The 21,170-nt window shown below is 39.2% G+C and overlaps 1 protein-coding gene across 1 annotated transcript in view; it reads left to right on the top strand.

The window, feature by feature from the left end:
* Positions 1-21,170, top strand: part of LOC120539109 (macrophage mannose receptor 1-like) — a 57,468-nt gene that overhangs the window by 15,877 nt on the left and 20,421 nt on the right. The window contains exons 3-5 of the mRNA XM_039768872.1: positions 10,519-10,839; positions 12,539-12,880; positions 13,015-13,329. Coding sequence (XP_039624806.1) covers positions 10,575-10,839; positions 12,539-12,880; positions 13,015-13,329 — 922 coding nt within the window. The 5' untranslated portion in view covers positions 10,519-10,574. The remainder of the gene's footprint in view (positions 1-10,518; positions 10,840-12,538; positions 12,881-13,014; positions 13,330-21,170) is intronic.

Consider the following 21,170-nt stretch of genomic DNA (forward strand, 5'->3'; position numbering starts at 1 on the left):
TGTCAGTGTCAGAAAGCATTTCTTCCATTGCTGTGGTGTATTGTTCCTTGTCTAATAAGACAGTTGCGCCTCCTTTGTCAGCTGGTGTGATAATGATACTATGATCATTCCGTAGCGATCATAGAGCTTTCTGTTCTTTTGTTAAAATATGTGTCTTGTGTTTAACTGGCTGGCAATATTGCACCTTATTTCTTGTGCGCTTTCCGTCTGTATTTTCTTGGTTAATAAGATGTGTTCCAGGGAACCTAGGAAGTTCTCCAGCTGCTAATATGCAAAACATATCACAGACCTTCGCTTCCATGTATATATATAAAAAAAACAGCTGTCAATTTTGTGTCTTCTTCCATTCTTTTGTAATGCGTGGTTGTTTTTACACAATGAACAATTCATCCATAGATTAAGCTAGGAGCATGGCGGTGCGCATGGTCGCAGCAGCTCAGGGCTCTCCTTTTCAGTGCACTGTTTTGTTGTTTTTGTACTTTTTTTTTTCCTTGTTTGTGCATGATCGGTTTGGCGAACATCTGCTACACCTGTCAGAACCTTATAGACATCGGTGTCTAGAGCCAGACATCTATTTTGAGTGTTTTTCATCCCATGCACAACATCCCAGACAACATAGCGAGACCAGCGAGCTCTCCATGGATTGTTGTCGGGTCTAGTAGACGACACAGACGGAGGAGGGAAAGAAAGCAGAAGCGGGGCAGCATTATGCTAAGGCTTAAAAAACAACCATACAAGCCCTATACAGAACTTTTTTTCTGCACTGAAGGAGCTGCTTTTAATCTCATTGTAGATGTGTATAGTGACAATAAAAGGCATTCTATTCTAGAAACAACAATTTCATACTGTACTCACCTTTTAATTTGACATCTTTGGGCTGCAGGAAGGCAGGAGGAGGAGAATGAAACGGAAGGTGGTTATTGTTTAGAAGGAGCCTCCTTATGCAAATCTTTTCTTTGTAAAATTGTCGAGATGGTGGATTTTGACATGCTGTACATATTAGCGAGATCAGTCACACGAACAGCACTCGCATATTTCCACACAATTTCCATCTTCGTTTCGATTGTGATCGCTTTCTTTACCCTCTCTTCCTTCCTTCCTTAGCAATTATGTGTCTTGCTTGCATCGTCTTAATGAATTATATATATAGGTAAATCACTGCAATGAACGAAATTACATCCACAAACACATGTATCTGGGCTCCGACTGACGCTACTAACGCTCTCGGTTGTTTGTTTACAATCGCGCAAGTGGATACACGTGACCACATCTGGGTCGTAACGCAAGATGTTGATCGTAAATTAAAACAAAAATTTTTATTTTAAACTTCCTGATAATTTATTATAAATTTTATTAATAAAATCAACAACTAAAACACTTTTTTGAATAAATTCTTTATTTAATAAAATATATTAAAGAAGATTTTCTCACCGTCTTTTCAGCTTCTTTTAATTATTGGTGTTTATGCCACACTGCCTAGATTTTTTACGTGCATTAAGATTGGTTATTAGATTATTAATGTTGTGCACTTTTACGGAAGACTTTGTTAAGCCATTATGTCCTAGCAAAGCAGTAGCATTACGGAAGGGGTTTAAAGTAGAAATAGACAGTCAAGATAGATGAATTAACTTAGCGATGTTTTCGGAGAGGACCTGGGCGCCAAATCTATTCGGATGGAGGCCATCCCGCTTGAAGAAACGCGGCCTTTCCCAAAAGAGGTCCCAATTGTCGATGAACCCGATGTCTTGAGTCTCGCAGAAGCCTTTCAGCCAGTTGTTTAATCTCCATCCTTCTGGCCTTCTCTATACTTCTCCATCAACACCCTCAGAGCAAACATTGCATCTGTTGTGCTCTTTCTTGGCATGAAACCATACTGCTGCTCGCTTATCATTACCTCACTTCTTAACCTAGCTTCCACTACTCTTTCCCATAACTTCATGCTGTGGCTCATCAATTTTATCCCCCTGTAGTTACTACAGTCCTGCACATTCCCCTTATTCTTAAATATCGGCACCAGTACACTTCTTCTCGACTCCTCAGGCATCCTTTAACTTTCCAAGATTCCACTAAACAATCTGGTTAAAAACTCCACTGTCATCTCTCCTAAACACCTCCATTCTTCTACAGGTATGTCATCTGGACCAACGTCTTTTCCATTCTTCATCATCTTCATAGCTGTCCTTACTTCCTCCTTGCTAATCCATTGCACTTCGCGCTTCCTGATTCACTACTGTATCTCCACATCATCCAGCCTCTCTCATTCTCTTCATTCATCAACCTCTCAAAGTACTTCTTCCACCTGCTCAACACACTCTCCTCGTTTCTGAGTACGTTTCCATCTTTTCCCTTCATTACCCTAACCTGCTGCACATCTTTCCCAACTTGGTCCCTCTGTCTAGCCAATCGGTACAGGTCCTTTTCTCCCTCCTTAGTTTCCAACCTCTCATACAACTCATCATACGCCTTTTCTTTAGCTTCGCCACGTCTCTTTTCACCTTGCACCTTATCTCCTTGTACTTTTGTCTACTTTCTGCATCTCTCTGATCATCCCACTTCTTCTTTGCCATCCTGTTCCTCTGTATACTCTCATGTAACTTTCCCATTCCATCATCAGGTTTCCTTTTTCTCCTTTCTCTGTCCAAAATGTCACACCAAGTACCCTTCTTGCTGTCACCCTTACTACATCTGCTGTAGTTTCCCAACTGTCTGGTAATTCTTCACTACCACCCAGTGCCTGTCTCACCTTCTCCCTAAACTCAACCTTGCAGTCTTCCTTTTTCAACTTCCACCATTTGATCCTTGGCATTGCCCTCACTCTCGTCCTCTTCTTGATCTCCAACGTTATCCTACAAAATCCTCCTGCCACCACTTTGCAGTCTTCAATCTCCTTCAGATTGACTCTTCTGCATGGGATGTAATCTACCTGTGTGCACCTACCGCCACTCTAGTTCGCCACCCTATGTTCCTCTCTCTTCTTAAAATATGTATTCACCACAGCCCATGTCCATCCTTTTGGCAAACTCCACTATCTCTGACCTTCTTCATTCCTCTCCTTTACACCATAACTGCCCATCACCACCTTGTCTCATCTGTTCCCTTCACCAACATGCCCACTGAAATCCAGTCCAATCACCACTCTCTGTAACTTGGGTATATTGTTCATCACTTTATCCAACTCACTCCAAAAGTCTTCTTTCTCATCCACTGCACACCCAACTTGTGGGACATATGCACTAAAACATTTATCATCACACCTCCAGTTTCCAGTTTCATAATCATTACTCTGTCTGACACTCTTTTCACCTCCAAAACACTCTTGACATACTGTTCCTTCATAATAACCCCTACTCCATTTCTCCTCCCATCCACACTATGATAGAAAAATTTGAATCCACCTCCATTCCACCCGGCCTTACTCCCCTTCCATTTAGTCTCTTACACACACAATACAGGTAGTCCCCAGGTTACGGACATCTGACGTACGACTTACATATGTGCTGCAGCTGCGACGCATGCGCCTCGTTAACTGCCGCTCCGTCATCTTCAGCATGGGAACGCTGCAAGCAGTGGCTGCATGGAGGCTGGAGGGGGGCAATTTGACGACTCGCGCAGTGTAGTGTTCCTCAGGCGGCTCCCGGCGGCAAGCGGTTTTACTGCCCACCCACCACACACGGCTGGCCTGTTTGTTCTCGGTGGGCTGCTGGTAACACTGCAAGCGGTGGCTGAATGGAGGCTGGAGGGGGGCGATTTCGCTGCCTACGCAGTTTAGTGTCCCTCGGGCGGCTCCCGGTGGCAAGCGGTTTCACTGCCCGCCCACCACACACGGCTGCCCCCTTCACGCCGGCGGTGGCTGGTAATGCTGCAAGCGGTGACCTGGTTGTGGCTGAACAGAGACCATTGAGGGTGAATGGGGCAGCGGGGGGTAGCATTGTAGTGTGCATCGGATGGCTGCCTATTGAATGAGGGTGATTCACTACCCACCTTTGGCTGCACCGTGTTCGTTCTCTGTGGGCGGATGCTGCAGGCAGCATACTGTAGTGGAGGTGACTGTGAGGTGGGCTGGTGATGAACTGCCCCACGACGCCTCCATTCATTCTCAATTAGCAAGCCTGCTTGTACTGTTACGTACATAGCAGGAAGTTGTCTCTTGTCAGTACATCAGACATGTTGACGACTGGTGCCTTCCTGCTGTGATAGCGTGTACAGTGCTGTGCAGAAGAGCTCATCTTAATCTTTTGCCTTAACCCTTCAACAATGTTTCTCAAACACAAATCTGATGCAAGTGCTGGTGATACAGTAAAGAAGAGACAAAGCATCACCATTGAAAGTAGAAATAATAAAAGGTCAGAGAGGTGACACTCCATCATTCATTGGCAGAGTGCTTGGTTACAGTCGGTAAACAATAGCATTTATTAAATTTATGTATCTGTTCCGAGTTACATACAAATTCAACTTAAGTGCAAACCTACAGTCCCTATCTTGTACATAACCCGGGGTCTTCCTGTATATCAACCTTCCTTCTCTTCGTCATATCTGCTAACTCTCTCCCCTTTCCAGTCATACTGCCAACATTCCAAGTTCCTACCCTCAGTTTCAATCTATATACCTTCCTCCTCTCCTACTGCCTACGGACATGTCTCCCCCCTCTTCTCCTTCTTATTCTTCTTCTTCGGCCAACAGTAGCCCAATTTCCGCCAGCACCCTGTTGGCTAGCAGGTCATTGTTAACCTGGAGCACGACCGATCTGGTATGGAAATTTGTATTGTTGTTCGCATATTGATTTGGCAAAATTTTACACTGGATGGCCTCCCTGACGTAACCCTCCCCATTTATCCAGGCTTGGGACTGGCATGAAGAAACACACTGGTTTGTGCATCCCTTGTGGCTGGGTTATAATACTGAAGCATCCACTTAGATTTACCTTATATACTGTTCAGTAAATGTACAGGTTATTGTTAACTTTAAATGGTATTTTTATTTTAAAAGAAAAAATTACTGCATGTTGCTTGTGGAGTGACTCTCCTATTCCCTGAAGTTTTATATACAAGTAAACTCTGGGACTTTATCGTGCCTTCACAACAAGGATTAAATAAGGAGTATTTAAAAAAATGGTGTGCCATACTATTTATTATCTTAACATGGACACCAGCAGTGCAAGCCCCATCTGTTTAGCTGAAGTTTTTAGTTGGATGACATGCCTCTAAACTGAGAATGTAAGGAGGTACCTTGGTACACAGCCTCCTTCTGCTTTCAGCACATTTTAATTCTTTTTGCAGTTAGTGTCCTGGTTGATGTAGCAGTTGCCAGACCTTTGTGTTTAGATCACCCATTCACTAATATGCGCGCACACACCCACACACACAACACATAAGAAGGCTTGTCCTTCATGATTTTTTTTTTCACAGCAACCATTAAATGTGCCCTCTTCTGTCTCTGGTGAGAACAGGGGCATAGATGTGAGTGCAGTATGTCTAATTCATTCGTTTGAATATGATCTTTATTAGGCTATATGAACAAGGTTTACTAAAATTAAAAAATTATCTACTGCCTCCCTCGGTTCAGGTTTGGATCAATGGAATTTGATGAATGTCAGTGCAGATACTTAATTAGAAAGGTTGTCTAAGTGGATGAAATTCAGTTTAAAGTTTTCTTCAGTAAAGTCTTAGAAGGCTGGAGTTGGAATAACAGTGACACAAGGCAATTCAAAACTTGTGTGTGTACCCAATCATTTGGCATTTGGACAAAGCTCTGAACTTTAATTTTTGAGCAATACCACTTCATAACCCTGAACTAGATATGCAGGTTATAAGTAGGGAATCCATTCACACAGTGACACAGTGCAAGGGCATCTCACATGTAAATGGTTTTAGAACAACCAACATTTATTTTTAATAAAACTACTTATTAATATGTTGACACCAATTAAAGACTAACCTTATCTACAAGCAGTTCATGCTGTCATATAAGTACATGTATCTAGTTCAAGGGTGCCCACACTTTTTCGGCTTGCAAGCTACTTTTAAAATGACCAGGTCGATATATATATAGTGGAACCTCGGTTCACAACCATAATTCATTCCAAAACTCTGGTCGTAACCTGATTTGGTCATGAACCAAAGCAATTTCCCCCATAGGATTGTATGTAAATACAATTAATCCATTCCAGACCGTACGAACTGTATGTAAATATATTTTTTTAAAGATTTTTAAAACAAATATAGTTAATTACACCATAGACTGCACATTGTAATAGTAAACTAAATGTAAAAACATTGAATAACACTGAGAAAACCTTGAACAACAGAGAAAACTAACATTGGAAGAGTTTGCGCTATAGCCATACGACCCGATGCTGTAAACACTTTTTTCAATGAGTTTTAAGCACAGGGGAAAAAAAGGGAACATTTGAACAAATCCAAATGTTATTTAAAAACCAACCACAAGCAGCCAAGAAAGTAACATTGCAGGAATTCACGCTAATAGCCTTATGACCCGATCGCTGTAAACCCTTTTTTTAAATGAGTTTTAAGCACAGGGAAAAAAATGAACATTTGAAAAATCCATAACTTAATAAACAACCAAGAAAAGTAACATTGCAACAATTCACGCTACGAACCGAAAAATTTACATTTGAAAAATCCGTAATACAAAAACTAACCATAAACCACCAAGAAAACTAACCTTGCATGAATCAAGTTCTGGCATGAAGTGAGGAGGAACTCGGTGGAGAGGAAGTTACAGTGCTTAGAAGCCATGGTTAACTGCAAAAGCACACAAAATACTGTAGAGCACAAAGAGTTCCCAGGTAAAGCACGTACGTCTGACTGAGAACAATGAACAGGGAGAGGCTGAACACGTGCTTAATACAGTAATCGGCACGTATGAACCGGAAGGGAAATGAAATAGAGCACAAAGAATTCACAGCGAAAGCATACATGCATGTGCAAAGACGCACGTCTGACCAAGAACAATGCAACACGTGCGGAAATCAACCGAAAGGGAAACTGGCTTGTTTGTATACCGAGCGTGTGGTCGTGAACCGAGGCAAATGTTTGGTGAACTTTTTGGTCGTAAACCGATTTGTACGTGTACCGAGACGTTTGTGAACCGAAGTTCCACTGTATATATATATATTGCATAATTTTACTGTCAAATAATAAAAAGCGTATGCAACATGTGTTTCGACCTTTACATTGTGCCACAGCATGTTGTTCGTTTATTTGACAGCATGTAGATTGGGGTAATTACATTCATGGCATTTGTAGTCTGAATCACAATCTGATTGTATGGGTGGTTACCTACCAGGTAACGCTTGTGTTGGCAAACATCCGCCATGGTGCCATCTTCAGTTGCGAGAAGCAGATCATAGAATGCTGTAAAGTTTTACTGTCAAATAATGCAAACAGTACACGACATGTGTTTCATCCAAATTCTGGGCTCATCAGGCGTACACACTCACTGCACCCCCCCGTCGAAACTTGGACATCAGCATCAGAGGTGAAGCCACGGTGTGTGGTTCGTTTACTTGACAGCATGTAGATGGGTGTAATTACATTCATAGCATTCGTAGTCTGAATCACAATCTGATTGTATGGGTGCATGTAGGACGACCAATGTGTTAGAAGGAAAGAGATCTCAGACTGGCCGCCCTGTATGTCAATCAAGTAGCAAATGCCATAGGGAGGATATATGATAGACTAACATTTTAAAAAATTATTATTTTTTTTAATGCAACGTGATCTACCTGATCAGATACTGATACACTTGTTCTAAACAACGCCCGTGCTTGCTGTTGCTTTGAAACCCTGCCATTTCAGCTTTTACTGAAGCATCCAGTTTCTTGTCATCATTCTGCGATGGCAAGTTTCTTGGCACAGATAATGTGGATGCAACAGACTGACGCATTGCAATTTCAAGTTGCAGTTCAAAGCTGTTGTCTGACATACGTCAATGAAGTCTGCCCTGTCCCGGCATTTGTGAGCTGCCGAGTGCAGACTCCTCCCAGTCCACTATACTCAGTCTTAGTTGGAGCCTGGAGACTGACGACTGCTGCTGGTTGACTGAATTAATCTGCAAAACACTACACTGTGGGCCAAAAAACCGTGACACTTAATTATTTTCAACTATAACTCTGTTATTTCTTGATCGATTTTTACACTTTTACACGCTATATATGCGAGCTTGGCCGTTCCCGGTTTCCCAGGAATTAGAGCAGTTTCATTCCCGGGAATATCTGGGAATGGATTCCCTAGCTATAAGGTTGATGCTTAAATAAACGGGACCCAATTACTACACAAAGGAAGTACAATGGATGATTGATTAGTGCTGATCTCTCACAGCTCCAGGAAGCTGGGTTTGAATTTTGGCCCATTCACTTTCAGAGTTGAGGCTACATGGTCACCCCTTATTTTATGTATTGTTCTACAGCTTTTCCTGTTTTGTCCCAAAGCATGCAGATTAGGTCAATTAGCACTCAGATTAGTCCTGTGTGATTGTGTGTGAAAGTATCAAGGAATAGACTGGTGGGCGAATGTCTTGTTCCTTATGTTCCTGAGGTGGGCCCAAGCGATCCTCACCACCTACACTTGTTAAAGCAGGTTAGGTAATGGAGGATGGCTAGATGGATAAATATATACAAAGAACAAATACAACCTCTGTGCATGAACAAAAAGAAACCTGCAAGGACAGGGTTACACAAAATTTACAATTTTTCATATTTTTTAAACATTTTCAATTGGTCCCTAACAAGGTCATCATGCACACGTACCGGTCCCGGTACATAACGACGATTTGACGACGTCACAGCCATGTCACAGCCATGTGTGCATGCCCCTCTGTCATGCACCTCGACATACTACACATCAAATGAAAATTCAGAGTCTCGTCTTTCCGATGATATAAACCATTTTGACACACAACAACCACAGCACTGACACTAAATCCTTTTTTACAGAGAGGTAAATAAATAAAAATACTTTTAAGAGTTGACTTTTCCTACCTTTGAAGGCTCTCTGCAAGTCAAACATCAATATTTCCGAGCAATATTGATCTCATTCTGTGCGTAAGGCTACAGAGAATATAATCCAGTAAAACGATTAGGTCCAAAACACACGATAGATCCTCAAAGGAACAAAAACTCCAGAAAACGTTTTTTAACTCGAGACTAGCTCCGACATATTTTTTCATTTCTATTGGTCATATCAGACATAATTTGTTTCTGTCGGCAATAACCATGCTAAAGCATGTTACACGGAAGTGTTAGCTTCTGATTGACACCTAAGTTGGCCAATTACGAGGGGTCTGGGGGGTGACTGGCACCTCGTATAGCCAACGAGTGCCACTGACAGCTGAGCGATGGCGCACAACTCCAAACCCTGGTAGAATCTACCAGTTTGATTGGGCGCTGTGAGTGACACTCCACACTTACAGCCAATGAGCAGCTGAGCACGCCGATATGTAACTTGCCATGCTAACTTGTAAACAAAACCGATCGAGCTGCGCTGCTGGCATTTGTGCCAGTCTGCAGACTTGGTGCGTGGTTGTTTATTGTGATTTCACCAAGTTTTTTCGCATTTTAAATATGGATAAAAGTACAGATATACGTAAATACACTCGATTAAGTAATAGATGCATATGCGCGTGACAGTGATCTATCGTACCAGGAGACGTCTAATGGCAGAGAAGCGACATGTGACACGCCCTTGTGCTTTCTGCCTGCTAGTGATTGCTACAATCAGTGGCACATGGAAAAACGCTGAGCTGTGTTGTAACAGTTTGTAAAAAAATGTATATAGTTTGTGTGCATTTTATTAAAAAAAAGTAAAAAATAAAATATATATATATATATATATATATATATATATATATATATATATATATATATTTTTGGCCCATAAGACTTGTTTTGACTATTTTTCTGTTGAAATGTGTATTTTTATTGTTTTTGGTATGGAACATGAATTTCCATAACTAATAGAGTGACACTGTATGTAGATATAGATTCCTTTAGGTGTAAACTTTCAGTAGAGCCCTCATTGATATCTGTGGGTTGAAGCATTCAAAAGTTATTACACTTTTTCCATACGTTCCAAAATGTGGATAATGGTCCCTCTAAAAAGCACCTGGACATGCCCACATAAAAACTGGTGTAAAAATGTCATACAGGTATTCTTTTCAAATTTGAAATATGAGTAGTCAACAAGTTATTCTGTTGGTACATAATGTGTTTCTGTCCCCACCTACCTACTGCAGCTATAGAGGCCTTCACAAAAACTTAGGCGAGAACAAAAATTCATTTTTCTGTGAGTTCTAATGTGCATAACTTTTGATCAGCGATTGCACTCTTCACCAGCGTGTTAGTTTCCCTTGTATTTACTTCTCGTTCTCACCATTTACTCCATTTATGAATTAAAGTTAGGATAAAGGTAAAGGTTTGCAATGTGGGCAGTTGTCAGAAGATCCTGACTATTGAAATCAAGTATTAAAATTTGGTCTTACTTTTGAATGTTTTATTTTTAGGGTCCAGCTTAGCTGTGTCCTACAATGTTGCACTCCTTGATTTTGTGCAGAATAACATGACCTGGACTGCAGCAGAGAACTACTGTGGAGATTTGGTAACTGTTTATAAAGAAGAAGATATTCAGCTACTCTTAAGCATTACAGAAAACAAAGAATTTTGGATTGGGTTGCATTGTGAAAGTGACAACTGGCACTGGTCAAACGGGGAAAATCTTACATATTCCAACTGGGACAGAGACTTGTTCTGTGCTTTTGCTCAGTCCGATGGATCCTGGAGTGATTCAGCCTGTGATAAAAATAAATCTTTCATGTGCTACAACAGTTAAGTATCTGTAATAAATATAATGTTATTAAAGTGAAATAAAAAAGGTTGATTTAAACCAAAAATGTACCCTATTCACATCATTTAATCTCATCCATCTCATATTATATTTTATTTATCAATATTAAAAGCACACATACATTACCCAAATCTAAATTTTCTTTCATTTCTGACAAATAAAAAGTCACACACATTCCACACAAGACCCATAAAAAACATTCTTCCATGGTTACAGTTTTTCTAAAATGAACTGTCTTTCAAATTATAGCCAATACCAGAGAGTACACAGCCTTACCATGACAGGATAATGTCATTAATTTTGTAATATGGCAGTACTAAAATAAAATTTCTTTCTTTTTTTTATCTTATTGATTTTATTATAATCATTTTATACAGATACATCAATTTTTACAAAAAAATAGGACTGAAAACAAAACAACCCAACCCCTACCCCAAGAGAGAGAGGATGGCCATCGGGGTAAAACTTAAAGCTGGTCAAAATACATAAATTGACGAGTTTGATAAGCAGATAAAAAATGCGAAGAGAATTATTTCCTCAGTGTTTTAAGAGCTTATTCTAAACTATTATTGATTAGATCCTGACAGGTTTTGAAAAAGTTCTGCACCGATACTCTAACTGAAAATTAATTTTTCCAATTTCAAATAGTATAAGACATCAGTTACCCACTGACTTAAAACAGGAGAGTTAGGATTCTTCCAGTTTAGCAAAATAAGTCTACGTGCCAATAGTGTAGTAAAGGCAATTACAGTTTGTTTGTCCTCCTCTGCTTTAAGCCCATCTGGAAGAACCCCAAACACAGCTGTTAATGGGTTAGGAGGGATTGTGACACCAAAGCTGTCTGAGAGGCACTTAAAAATTTTTGTCCAGAATGGTGTTAATTCAAATTTCTTTCTACATTGTCTGCAATTTAGAGTTAATGAAATGCACTTTTTCATCCACTGCTCACATAATCTAGTTTAGGGTTGCAGGGACCTGACCCTATCCAGGTACCATTGAGAGCAGGTCGGGGTTTAACTTAATAGTCAGGGTTTCATTACAGGCCACATGTATCCACACATCCACATTCACTCATATGAAGCTAATATAAAGATGGCAGTTGACTTAATACTTATGACTTTGCAATGTTGGAGAAAACAGGAGTACTTAAAAAAACACTCTTCAATAGGGAGAGCAAGCAGGCCCTACACAGATTTTGAGCAGATTTTTGATTAAAAGGTCTAGATCTATGAGGCAGCAGCAGTAGGAACATAAGCAAAACACAACAGATAAGTGAAACATAAACGTAAAGTTAAAAACTTTGCTAGGTTTTCATCTGGCAAGAAATCATCCACCATCTTTTACTACAATAAGGGCATGTAATCTAACTGTTATAAAATACTGTCTTGTTATTTTATTGCCCTTTATGAATATACTTACATTAAAATTAATTATTTCAGATTTATTTGAAAATATCCTTAGTTTTAAAGTGCTTACTTTTATTTAACAAAGAGACTTTCCTAACGTCATATTTCTGAATGGTTCTGTTCAGCCCTGTTTCTTTCAGAATGCCTATCTTTATGTCCCTTATTTCAAAAGATTACTTTAAAGTTTTACAGGCTGACATATGTTCACAGTGTTTTAATTCCTTTTATTAGTTGTCCTTCTTGCAAATACAATTCTATGTTCCCTATTTACAGAGACTGGAAACATCAATGAAACATATTTCTGGATAAAAGAGAGTGTGTCTTGGAGCAGAGCTCAGAACTACTGTCGAGTGAATTACACTGACCTGGTCAGTATAAGAAATGAGAGTGAAAATGAGGCAATGATGAAGAAAGCACAGGGGGACAACTTCTGGATTGGTCTCTTCAACAACCCTTGGAAGTGGTCTGATGGAGGGAATTCAACATTTCGAAACTGGACTAGTGGTAATCCAGACAATAACAATCATACTGAAAAGTGTGTGGTAAATAACTATGAAGGAAAAGGATGGAATGATGCTAACTGTACTTTGAAGAAGACCTTTTTCTGTACCAACAGTAAGATTCTTGGTCATCTCATGTTTTAGGAAAATTATTGTCACTTAAAAATAGTATTCAATTAACTAAAGAAGTTACCTCCAAGCAGGTAATTAAAAACTAAATATATGCATTTATGCCTGTTTTTTTCTCAGAAACTAATGTTTCCACCTCATATTACTTTGTGTCAAAGCCAATGTCCTGGGATGATGCTCAGAAGTATTGCAGAGCCAACAACACTGACCTGGTGACAGTTGAGAATGAAACAGTAAATTCGGAGCTGTTAAAAATATCAGAAAATAGAAGTTGGATTGGTCTCCGGCATGAAACTAACCACTGGTACTGGTCCAATGGAGATCCTGTTGCCTACACAAACTGGACACATAAGTTTTCTTGTGCTGTGTTCCAGACAGACGGCTCTTGGAATGACTCAGACTGCAATCAACAGAAACCTTTCATGTGCTATAAAGGTGAAAATATTTTAATGTTAATGTAGTGTGTAGAACAACTGCGGGCCAGAATGATAATTACAAAACAAAACTGAAACACCACATACACAGCAATATATAATGTTATTCAAAATCATTTTTGAGAGATTGAGCACTTATATTACTTTATTCCTATTTTATAGATGAGACTGCTATGAATCAGAGTCTTTCACTTTAATTTAATTCCATATGAGATTTACATACATGCTATGTAGTCATGCATCCATAGATTGGACTGATTATATATTCATTATAATAATGATTTTATTTTTTATGGTAAATCTGCTCTGAAGAAGTTCCAACATTCAAACAAGTAGCCATTAAAAGTTTAGGTGTGTTACTGTGCGCTGTTAGTTTATAGTGACACTCATTTCTTAAACTTGTACCCATGGGTGCATTATTGAGCTCTGTAATTTACAAACAACAGAGATAATATAGTTTATTACAGAAAAGAGTTCTTGTTCAGCTGTAGTACTATCATCATATAAGCCAAGCTTTCTTCACAAAGAAACTAATTTAGTAATTATGACTATTGCTAGTTGGGATTGTAAACTGTGAACATTTACAATATTAGAATAAGCATATTTGTGAAATTATTATTCAGAAAATTATTCATCATTATGTAAGGATTACAAGTGCTCTACTTTAAACCAGATTATACAATGTGCAAAGGTAAGAGCTTTAATTAACAAACAATAAAGAAAAGGACTGACGGGCAGTGAAAAAAATGAATACAAGAGCAAACAATAAAATAGAGAATCTTTATTTGCTTCATTTCTTTTCTTATACAGAAATGAAATGTGAAGTAAGTGAGCCAGCAGAAGAACAACCAAGTCAAACACCAACCAATTTCACCCCAACCAGTCACTTAATTAATTAAACCCGTTCTTTAATTCCATGGCTTGTGGCTGCTCTCATGGTGCAATAGCAGACATTTTCAAAATTGTTGATTTCTCTTTTTTGGCTGTGTATTTCCTCTTTGTTTCTTGTGTTTATCATTATACTTATATCTGTAAGATCATTTGCTAACTCATTTTTTTTACCATAAAACCATGGAAACAAACTAGAGAAATGCAGTGATGGATGGAGATATTATATATATATATATATATATATATATATATATATATATATATATATATATATATATATATAATAAATGGAAAATGGATGGATGGAGATAGGGGACTCATTGGCACATTCTCTACCACCAGAAATGTATTTTAATTTTTATTTTTAAGAGTCTCATGGTTGTAACAATTACAAATTTTTTGAAACACACACATATAATAATGTCAAAGTCTGAATAAATTCGGGTAATGGCAGTATTAGTTAAATATTTAAAGAATATAAGAAAATCAACCAAGAAACTTCAAGAGGTCTATAAATTGTCAGAGAATTAAAAGAATCATTCAGATTTACACAGGTAAGTAGAAGCTGCTTTTTCCTCATACCCTATATCTTGATGGGGCTTTTGAGAACACTGGCGTACAGCTATGCAGCAGAAAATATATACTTAGATTTTTGAAGTAGAATAGAATGACTGATATTATAACTGAAACTCTTACTAAACACAATTTCAGCTCTAAATTCCAACACAAATCATGTTTTTGATAGTATTTATTCAATATACTGTAAATTCAGTGGGCTTTCAAAATCATGCTGTACAACTTTTTGTTATGTGGCTTTGGGAGACCTACAGTACTCTGCCTTGAAGGAAGGGAGAAGATATTTTACATACTAAAGTACCACACCAAAAGACAATCAGAATCACTTAAAACTTGGAAACCACCTTCTTATTGCTGTGTATTTGTTTCATTTCACTTGTGTGTTACCTCCGGTGTGTTTTTGTGTCCAAGAAGGAGGATTAGCATCATGGATGGACCAGACTCAGTGATGGGAAATCCATTATGAAAAGATTGTTCCACTTACGGTGCCTCTTAAAAGACACAACAAAAACTACAATTTGAACAAAATACAATACACACATAAAATGCATGAACTATAAATAAAAGTGTGTGTTTTGCACTTGTGTGTTTTGGTGTTTGTCAGTGTCTGGGCTGATTTTACCGCAATATATATATTCATTGCATTCATAGTCTGAGTCACAACCAGAATTGTGTGGGGACCTACAGGCTGTCAAATAAACAAACCAAACGCCGTGGTGCAGTGCAAAGGGGCTTCGCCTCTGACGTCCGAGGTTCGATCTCTGATAGGGGAGCAGTAGAGTGTGTAAGGCCTGATGAGCCCAAATGAGGGCGAAACACGTGTCGTGTACTCTTTCCATTATTTGACAGTAAGCTATGCAACATATATATATATATATATATATATATATATATATATATATATATATATATATATATATACACACAGTATCTAAAGTCAAAGTCAAAGTGAACTTTATTGTCATCTCAACCATATACAAGTATACAGATAGACGAAATTGCGAAGCTCAGGGTCCACAGTGTAACAACATGATGTGCAAATAATAAATTAAAAATAGAATTAAAATTTAAAAAATTAGAAATTAAAAATTAAAACACAAACAAGACAAGACATTGTGCAAAGATAGGACAAAGAAGTAGCAGCAATATTGATGTGTAAGATATGTAATATAACAAATAAATAAATAATAAATAATAGATATAGATAATACAGAGATTGTCAGTGTATGATAGTTGTTTAAGATGTGTAAACAATGACAGGTCAGAATGTTTCACAGCAGAAGGATATCAGGAGTGTCAAAATACTTAAAGGTCAGTATGAGATTTTCAGTTCTTTTCTACATGCACACTCATCTTTTCAGGACAGTGGTTTTCATGTATAAAAGTTCTGTTTTTAGAGGTGGTTGAGGCCATGTGGAAGGTCCCAGGGGGCAGCCTGGTGTTAAGGAGTCTAACAGCTTGGGGGTAAAAACTCTCCTGCAGCCTCGCAGATTTGGCTTTGATGCTGCAATATCTTCTCTTGGATGGAAGAAGTGTGAAAATTCCATGTGAGGGGTGTAAGGGGTCCTGCACAATGCTGCAGGCATTGCGAACACTGCGTTTATAAAATATGTCCTGTAGTGAAGGGAAAGGCACCCCATTAATGTTCTCTGCTGTCTTCACTATCCTTTGCAGATGCTTGCGGTCGCATATGTTGCAGTTTCCATACCGACAGTGATGCAGCTGGTCAAAACACTCTCAATGGTGTCTCTGTAGAACATGGTGAGGGTGGAAGGGGAAAGACGTGCTCGCTTCAGCCGCCTCAGGAAGTGTAGTCTCTGCTGGGCTTTCTTGATTAGTGATGAGGTGTCATGTGATCCACGTAAGTTCCTCAGTTATGTGCACACCGAGGAACTTGGTACTCCTAACAATCTCCACATCTAAACCGTTGATGCTGATTGGGATGTGGGCAGGACGTGATTTTCTGAATTCCACGATTATCTCTTTTTTCTTGTCAACATTGAGAGAGAGATTGTTGTCTTCACACCATGCGGACCGCCGTTTCACCTCTATACTATACTATACTATACTATACTATACTATTCTATACTATACTATACTATACTATATCTATACTAATTAAAGGCAAAGCCCTCACTGACTGACTGACTGACTGACTCACTCACTCACTCACTCACTCACTCACTCACTGACTCATCACTAATTCTCCAACTTCCCGTGTAGGTGGAAGGCTGAAATTTGGCAGGCTCATTGCTTACAGCTTACTTACAAAAGTTAGGCAGGTTTCATTTCGAAATTCTACGTGTAATGGTCATAACTGGAACCTACTTTCATCCATATATACAGCTATAGCATGCAGCTCGGTCGCTGTGTGAGGCGGAGTTGTGCCTGCCCATATAAGGTCGTCCATCAGCAGCTATCCAATAGACACGCTGCCACAAAATATTTGTGGGTGAAGGACTGTGCTTACAATTGAGAAGGCAGCAAAAGAATATGAAGCGAGTGACGCATACAAGCATATTCATGTGCAGCTACTGCGGAAACAAAGCACGATGTAAACATTAAGTTAAAATTAAGTTCATAGACAGGCTGCCGCTGGCGTTTGACAAGCCTATGGCGAATACGATATTCGCGAGATACAAGTTTAATGAGAAGACGCAGGGTATAAACGACACTTTTGATCACTTTGTCGCAGAGTTAAAATTGCTGTAACAGAGTTAAAATTGCTGGTGAAGGACTGTGGTTATGCAAATGAATAGGAAAGCAGTGTGTAAAGCTTAACTTTAAATTAGGTTCATAGACACGCTGCCGCTGGCGTTTGTCATGCCTAAGACGAATACGATATTCGCAAGATAGATCGCACTAGATAGCACAAGCACAGCTGAGAAACTTCGATGCATGTACTCCGAGCGGCTCACGTGAACTGACTTTGTTCTGGCTTTAACTACTGTGAAATAAACAGACACAAACTGGAAGTGTGAGTCTGTGCCTTTTAATAATCTTGAGAGAGAAATATGGTGGCAATGTAGGTGACGGAACTGCACCAAAAGTCACGCCAGTTTGCTGTTAAAAGTTCAGGACGCGGAGACACTCACACGAAAGGAAAATGGAGGGTCTGAGCCCGCCGCTGACATTAAGCCTTGATGCTAAAGACCTGGCGAAGTCATGGAGAACATGGAAGGACGATTTCAGATTATTCACAGAATTTGCAATGCCGGAGGCAGAGGAAAACACTAAGGTCAGATTATTCTGTTATCTTATTGGAGAGAGCGGCAGAGAATTGTATCAGGCGCTGACTGGTGATGTAAGACCTGATGAGCTAACCAATAGCTTGATGATACGTAAATTTGATGAACATTACAACCCGAAAATAAACGAAACTGTAGAGAGGTACAGATTTTTTTCAAGAAATCAGGCAAGAGGAGAAAATATAGACAACTATGTCACAGATCTGAGAGTGTTAGCAGGCACATGCAATTTCGGGGAGATTAAAAGTTCCCTTATACGTGTCCGAATTGTGTGCGGAACCAGTGATGCAAGTTTAAAGAGGTGCATACAAATATGCAGAGCCACAGAACTGTCAAAGGAGAACAGCAGAACAGTCACACGGGGTTCCCTATTCTATACTTCTCCCGGTGCGTCTCTCTAAACCCTCTGTGCGGGAGCATTATCATAAGTCTTAACAATCCTATTGTTACACCTTCTACGTGCACCCAGCCGTCCTTATTACGGAGTCTTCCTTGCTTTACCTCTGACTGCTTCTTTCCATTCACCTTCCCAGCTTTATTTAAACAGTTTTCCTTCTCACTTTTCCGCTCCTTTGCTGTCTTCTCCTTTTTCGTTCAAAATACACGCCTCCTTGCCTTTAGCGATTTGGGCAGTGAACACGTCGATGAATGAAACCTGTTATCTTTACAACAGTTGACAAACATGGAATGTAACTTGAACACAACACGTCCTCCAAATACGAACCTGATTGAAAGAAATAATGATAATCAAATCCTTGATGACAGCAACACTCATAACAGTCACAAAACAATTGCATTGACAATCAGGTTATGTTATTTTTAAAATGTTTCCTTTTCTTTTTCATAACTTCTTTAACACACTACTTCTCCACTGCGAAGCGCGGGTATTTTGCTAGTATATATACATATATACACACATACAGTGGTGTAGTGGTATCTGGAGAAGTGGGTATACTGAAAATTTAGCCCCAACATTGTTTTGCGGCCAACACAGCAAAAGAAAAAAGTGCCCCGTTATTAATAGTGACAGTCTTACATATTTAGTTCCGACTAGAAAGGGACAGTACTATTTACATATGCTGCCCGACTTCATTCACTTCAAGGATCATTATGAGATCAACAAACCAAAGATACAGATTTTGCAGATCTGTCTGATTCATAGATTACAGAGTAATTCAACTGCATAATGCATACATTTTCTTGGGGAGTCCATGAGGAGAGTAGATTCTTTTGTAAAAAGTGTCTTAAAATATCTAATCTGCAACAGATAGTGAAGGCCAGAGAGTGACACAATTATAAAATTAAAATGATTTGTCAGTGGCAGTATGCGAAAATTACTGGTGGTACTGGTGGTACAGAGGCCCATTTCATTAATAGTAGATACATTTAAAATGAAGCCCACACCTTTTCAGTCAGAGATACATTTATTTTTACAAAATTCAAACAGCTGATTTTCAAAATAAAATACTTGGATTTGACCATTCTGAATATTCATTAAGTTATTGGCGTGAAAATGGTACCAACACACTAACACAGTTTCAAGTTTAAAATCAGCATCTCTCAGGAAGAATAGTGTACCTAGCTAGAAATGCTTTAATGTCTGGGCCATTTGGACACCGGCTAGTGCTCGGGGAAAACGGTGTAAGTGTAACATTATAAACTCTCTCCAACACCTGTTAATCTGTCTATACTCAAAAATAAGCACTGATGTGAAAGTCAGGTTGAAATATCTGCGTTTTAAAATGCAACCAACCGGAATTTGTTGACAACAAGCAACTTTGATGTTAATGAAAGTCAGGGAAGCTAATTAACACTAGCCACAGGCTGCATGAGCAAATTGGAACAACAAAAAATAAACTAAACTAAATAAAAAAACTGCTAGTTAATGCTGTAGAAACACTGTGTTAACATAATTTGTAAATCTTGCTATTATAAAGTACTCACCATGGTTGACGTGTTCTTCCATTGAATTTGCAACTTTAATCAGAGATTTAGCGCCTCCACCGTCAGCACCCCCTCTGACTGGGGTTGGGGACTGAGAGGCTGTGCCTACCTGTCTGGCTGGATGGTAGCAATAATGTAGCTTCATGAGGTCGTTTGTTCTGAAAGCTAATTTTTGTTTGTATGGTTCGCTTCATTTTCACGATTAGCTTGGTTATATTAACTTTTCACATGAGGACATATATTGGTGTGTAACAATAGACCGACAGGAAGGTGGCGGCAAAGGATATTTTTCCCGGTTTAGCAAAGGAACGGCATGTCCCGCCCTACTCTGCCTCTGATTGCTGTAATCTGTTTGCCCTAACTAATCATTAGTTGTCCCAAAACGTAACCAAAACAGACAAAATGGCAGAAAAAAATTGACGTGCCTGCAACACATAAATGCGTATCATCGTGTCAGTGTGGTTGTAGACTGTCACAGTGTATGGACTGAAAAGCGCCGTATACCCTGGTATACCCTATATTACACTGCAGCGTATACCCGTAACAGGGGGATTTAGAAGTGGGAATACGCTGTGACGGCCTAATAAGAAGTGGGTATACGCTGTATACCTGCGTATACCCTGGACTACACTAATGCACATATATATGATTATAGGGTGCCAAACAGACAATTACAATGAGTTTCGGAATATATAAAGTCAGTGTTCTGAATATATAACACCAAACACTGATTATATAAAGACAGCGTCGGAATATATAAAGTCAAAACTTGAATATATAAAGTCAGCGTCAGCAAAAAAAGAAATGTCCTTTTTTCAGGACTGTGTATTTCAACAATAATGTTTAAAAAATCCAAATAACTTTACAGATCTTCATTGTAAAGGGTTTAAACAATGTTTTCCATGCATGTTCAATTAACCATAATCAATTAATTAACATGCACCTGTGGAATGGTCGTTAAGACCTTAACAGCTTACAGAAAGTAGGCATTTAAGGTCACAGTTCTAAAAACGCAGGACACTAAAGAGACTTGTCTACCGACTGTGAAAAACACCCAAAGAAAGATGCCCAGGGTCCCTGCTCATCTGCGTGAACGTACATTAGGCATGCTGCAGGGAGGCATGAGGACTGCTGATGTGGCTAGGGCAATAAATTGCCATGTCCGCACTGTGAGACGCCTAAG

Source organism: Polypterus senegalus, chromosome 11 (assembly GCF_016835505.1).
Source record: "Polypterus senegalus isolate Bchr_013 chromosome 11, ASM1683550v1, whole genome shotgun sequence".
NCBI lineage: Eukaryota > Metazoa > Chordata > Cladistia > Polypteriformes > Polypteridae > Polypterus > Polypterus senegalus.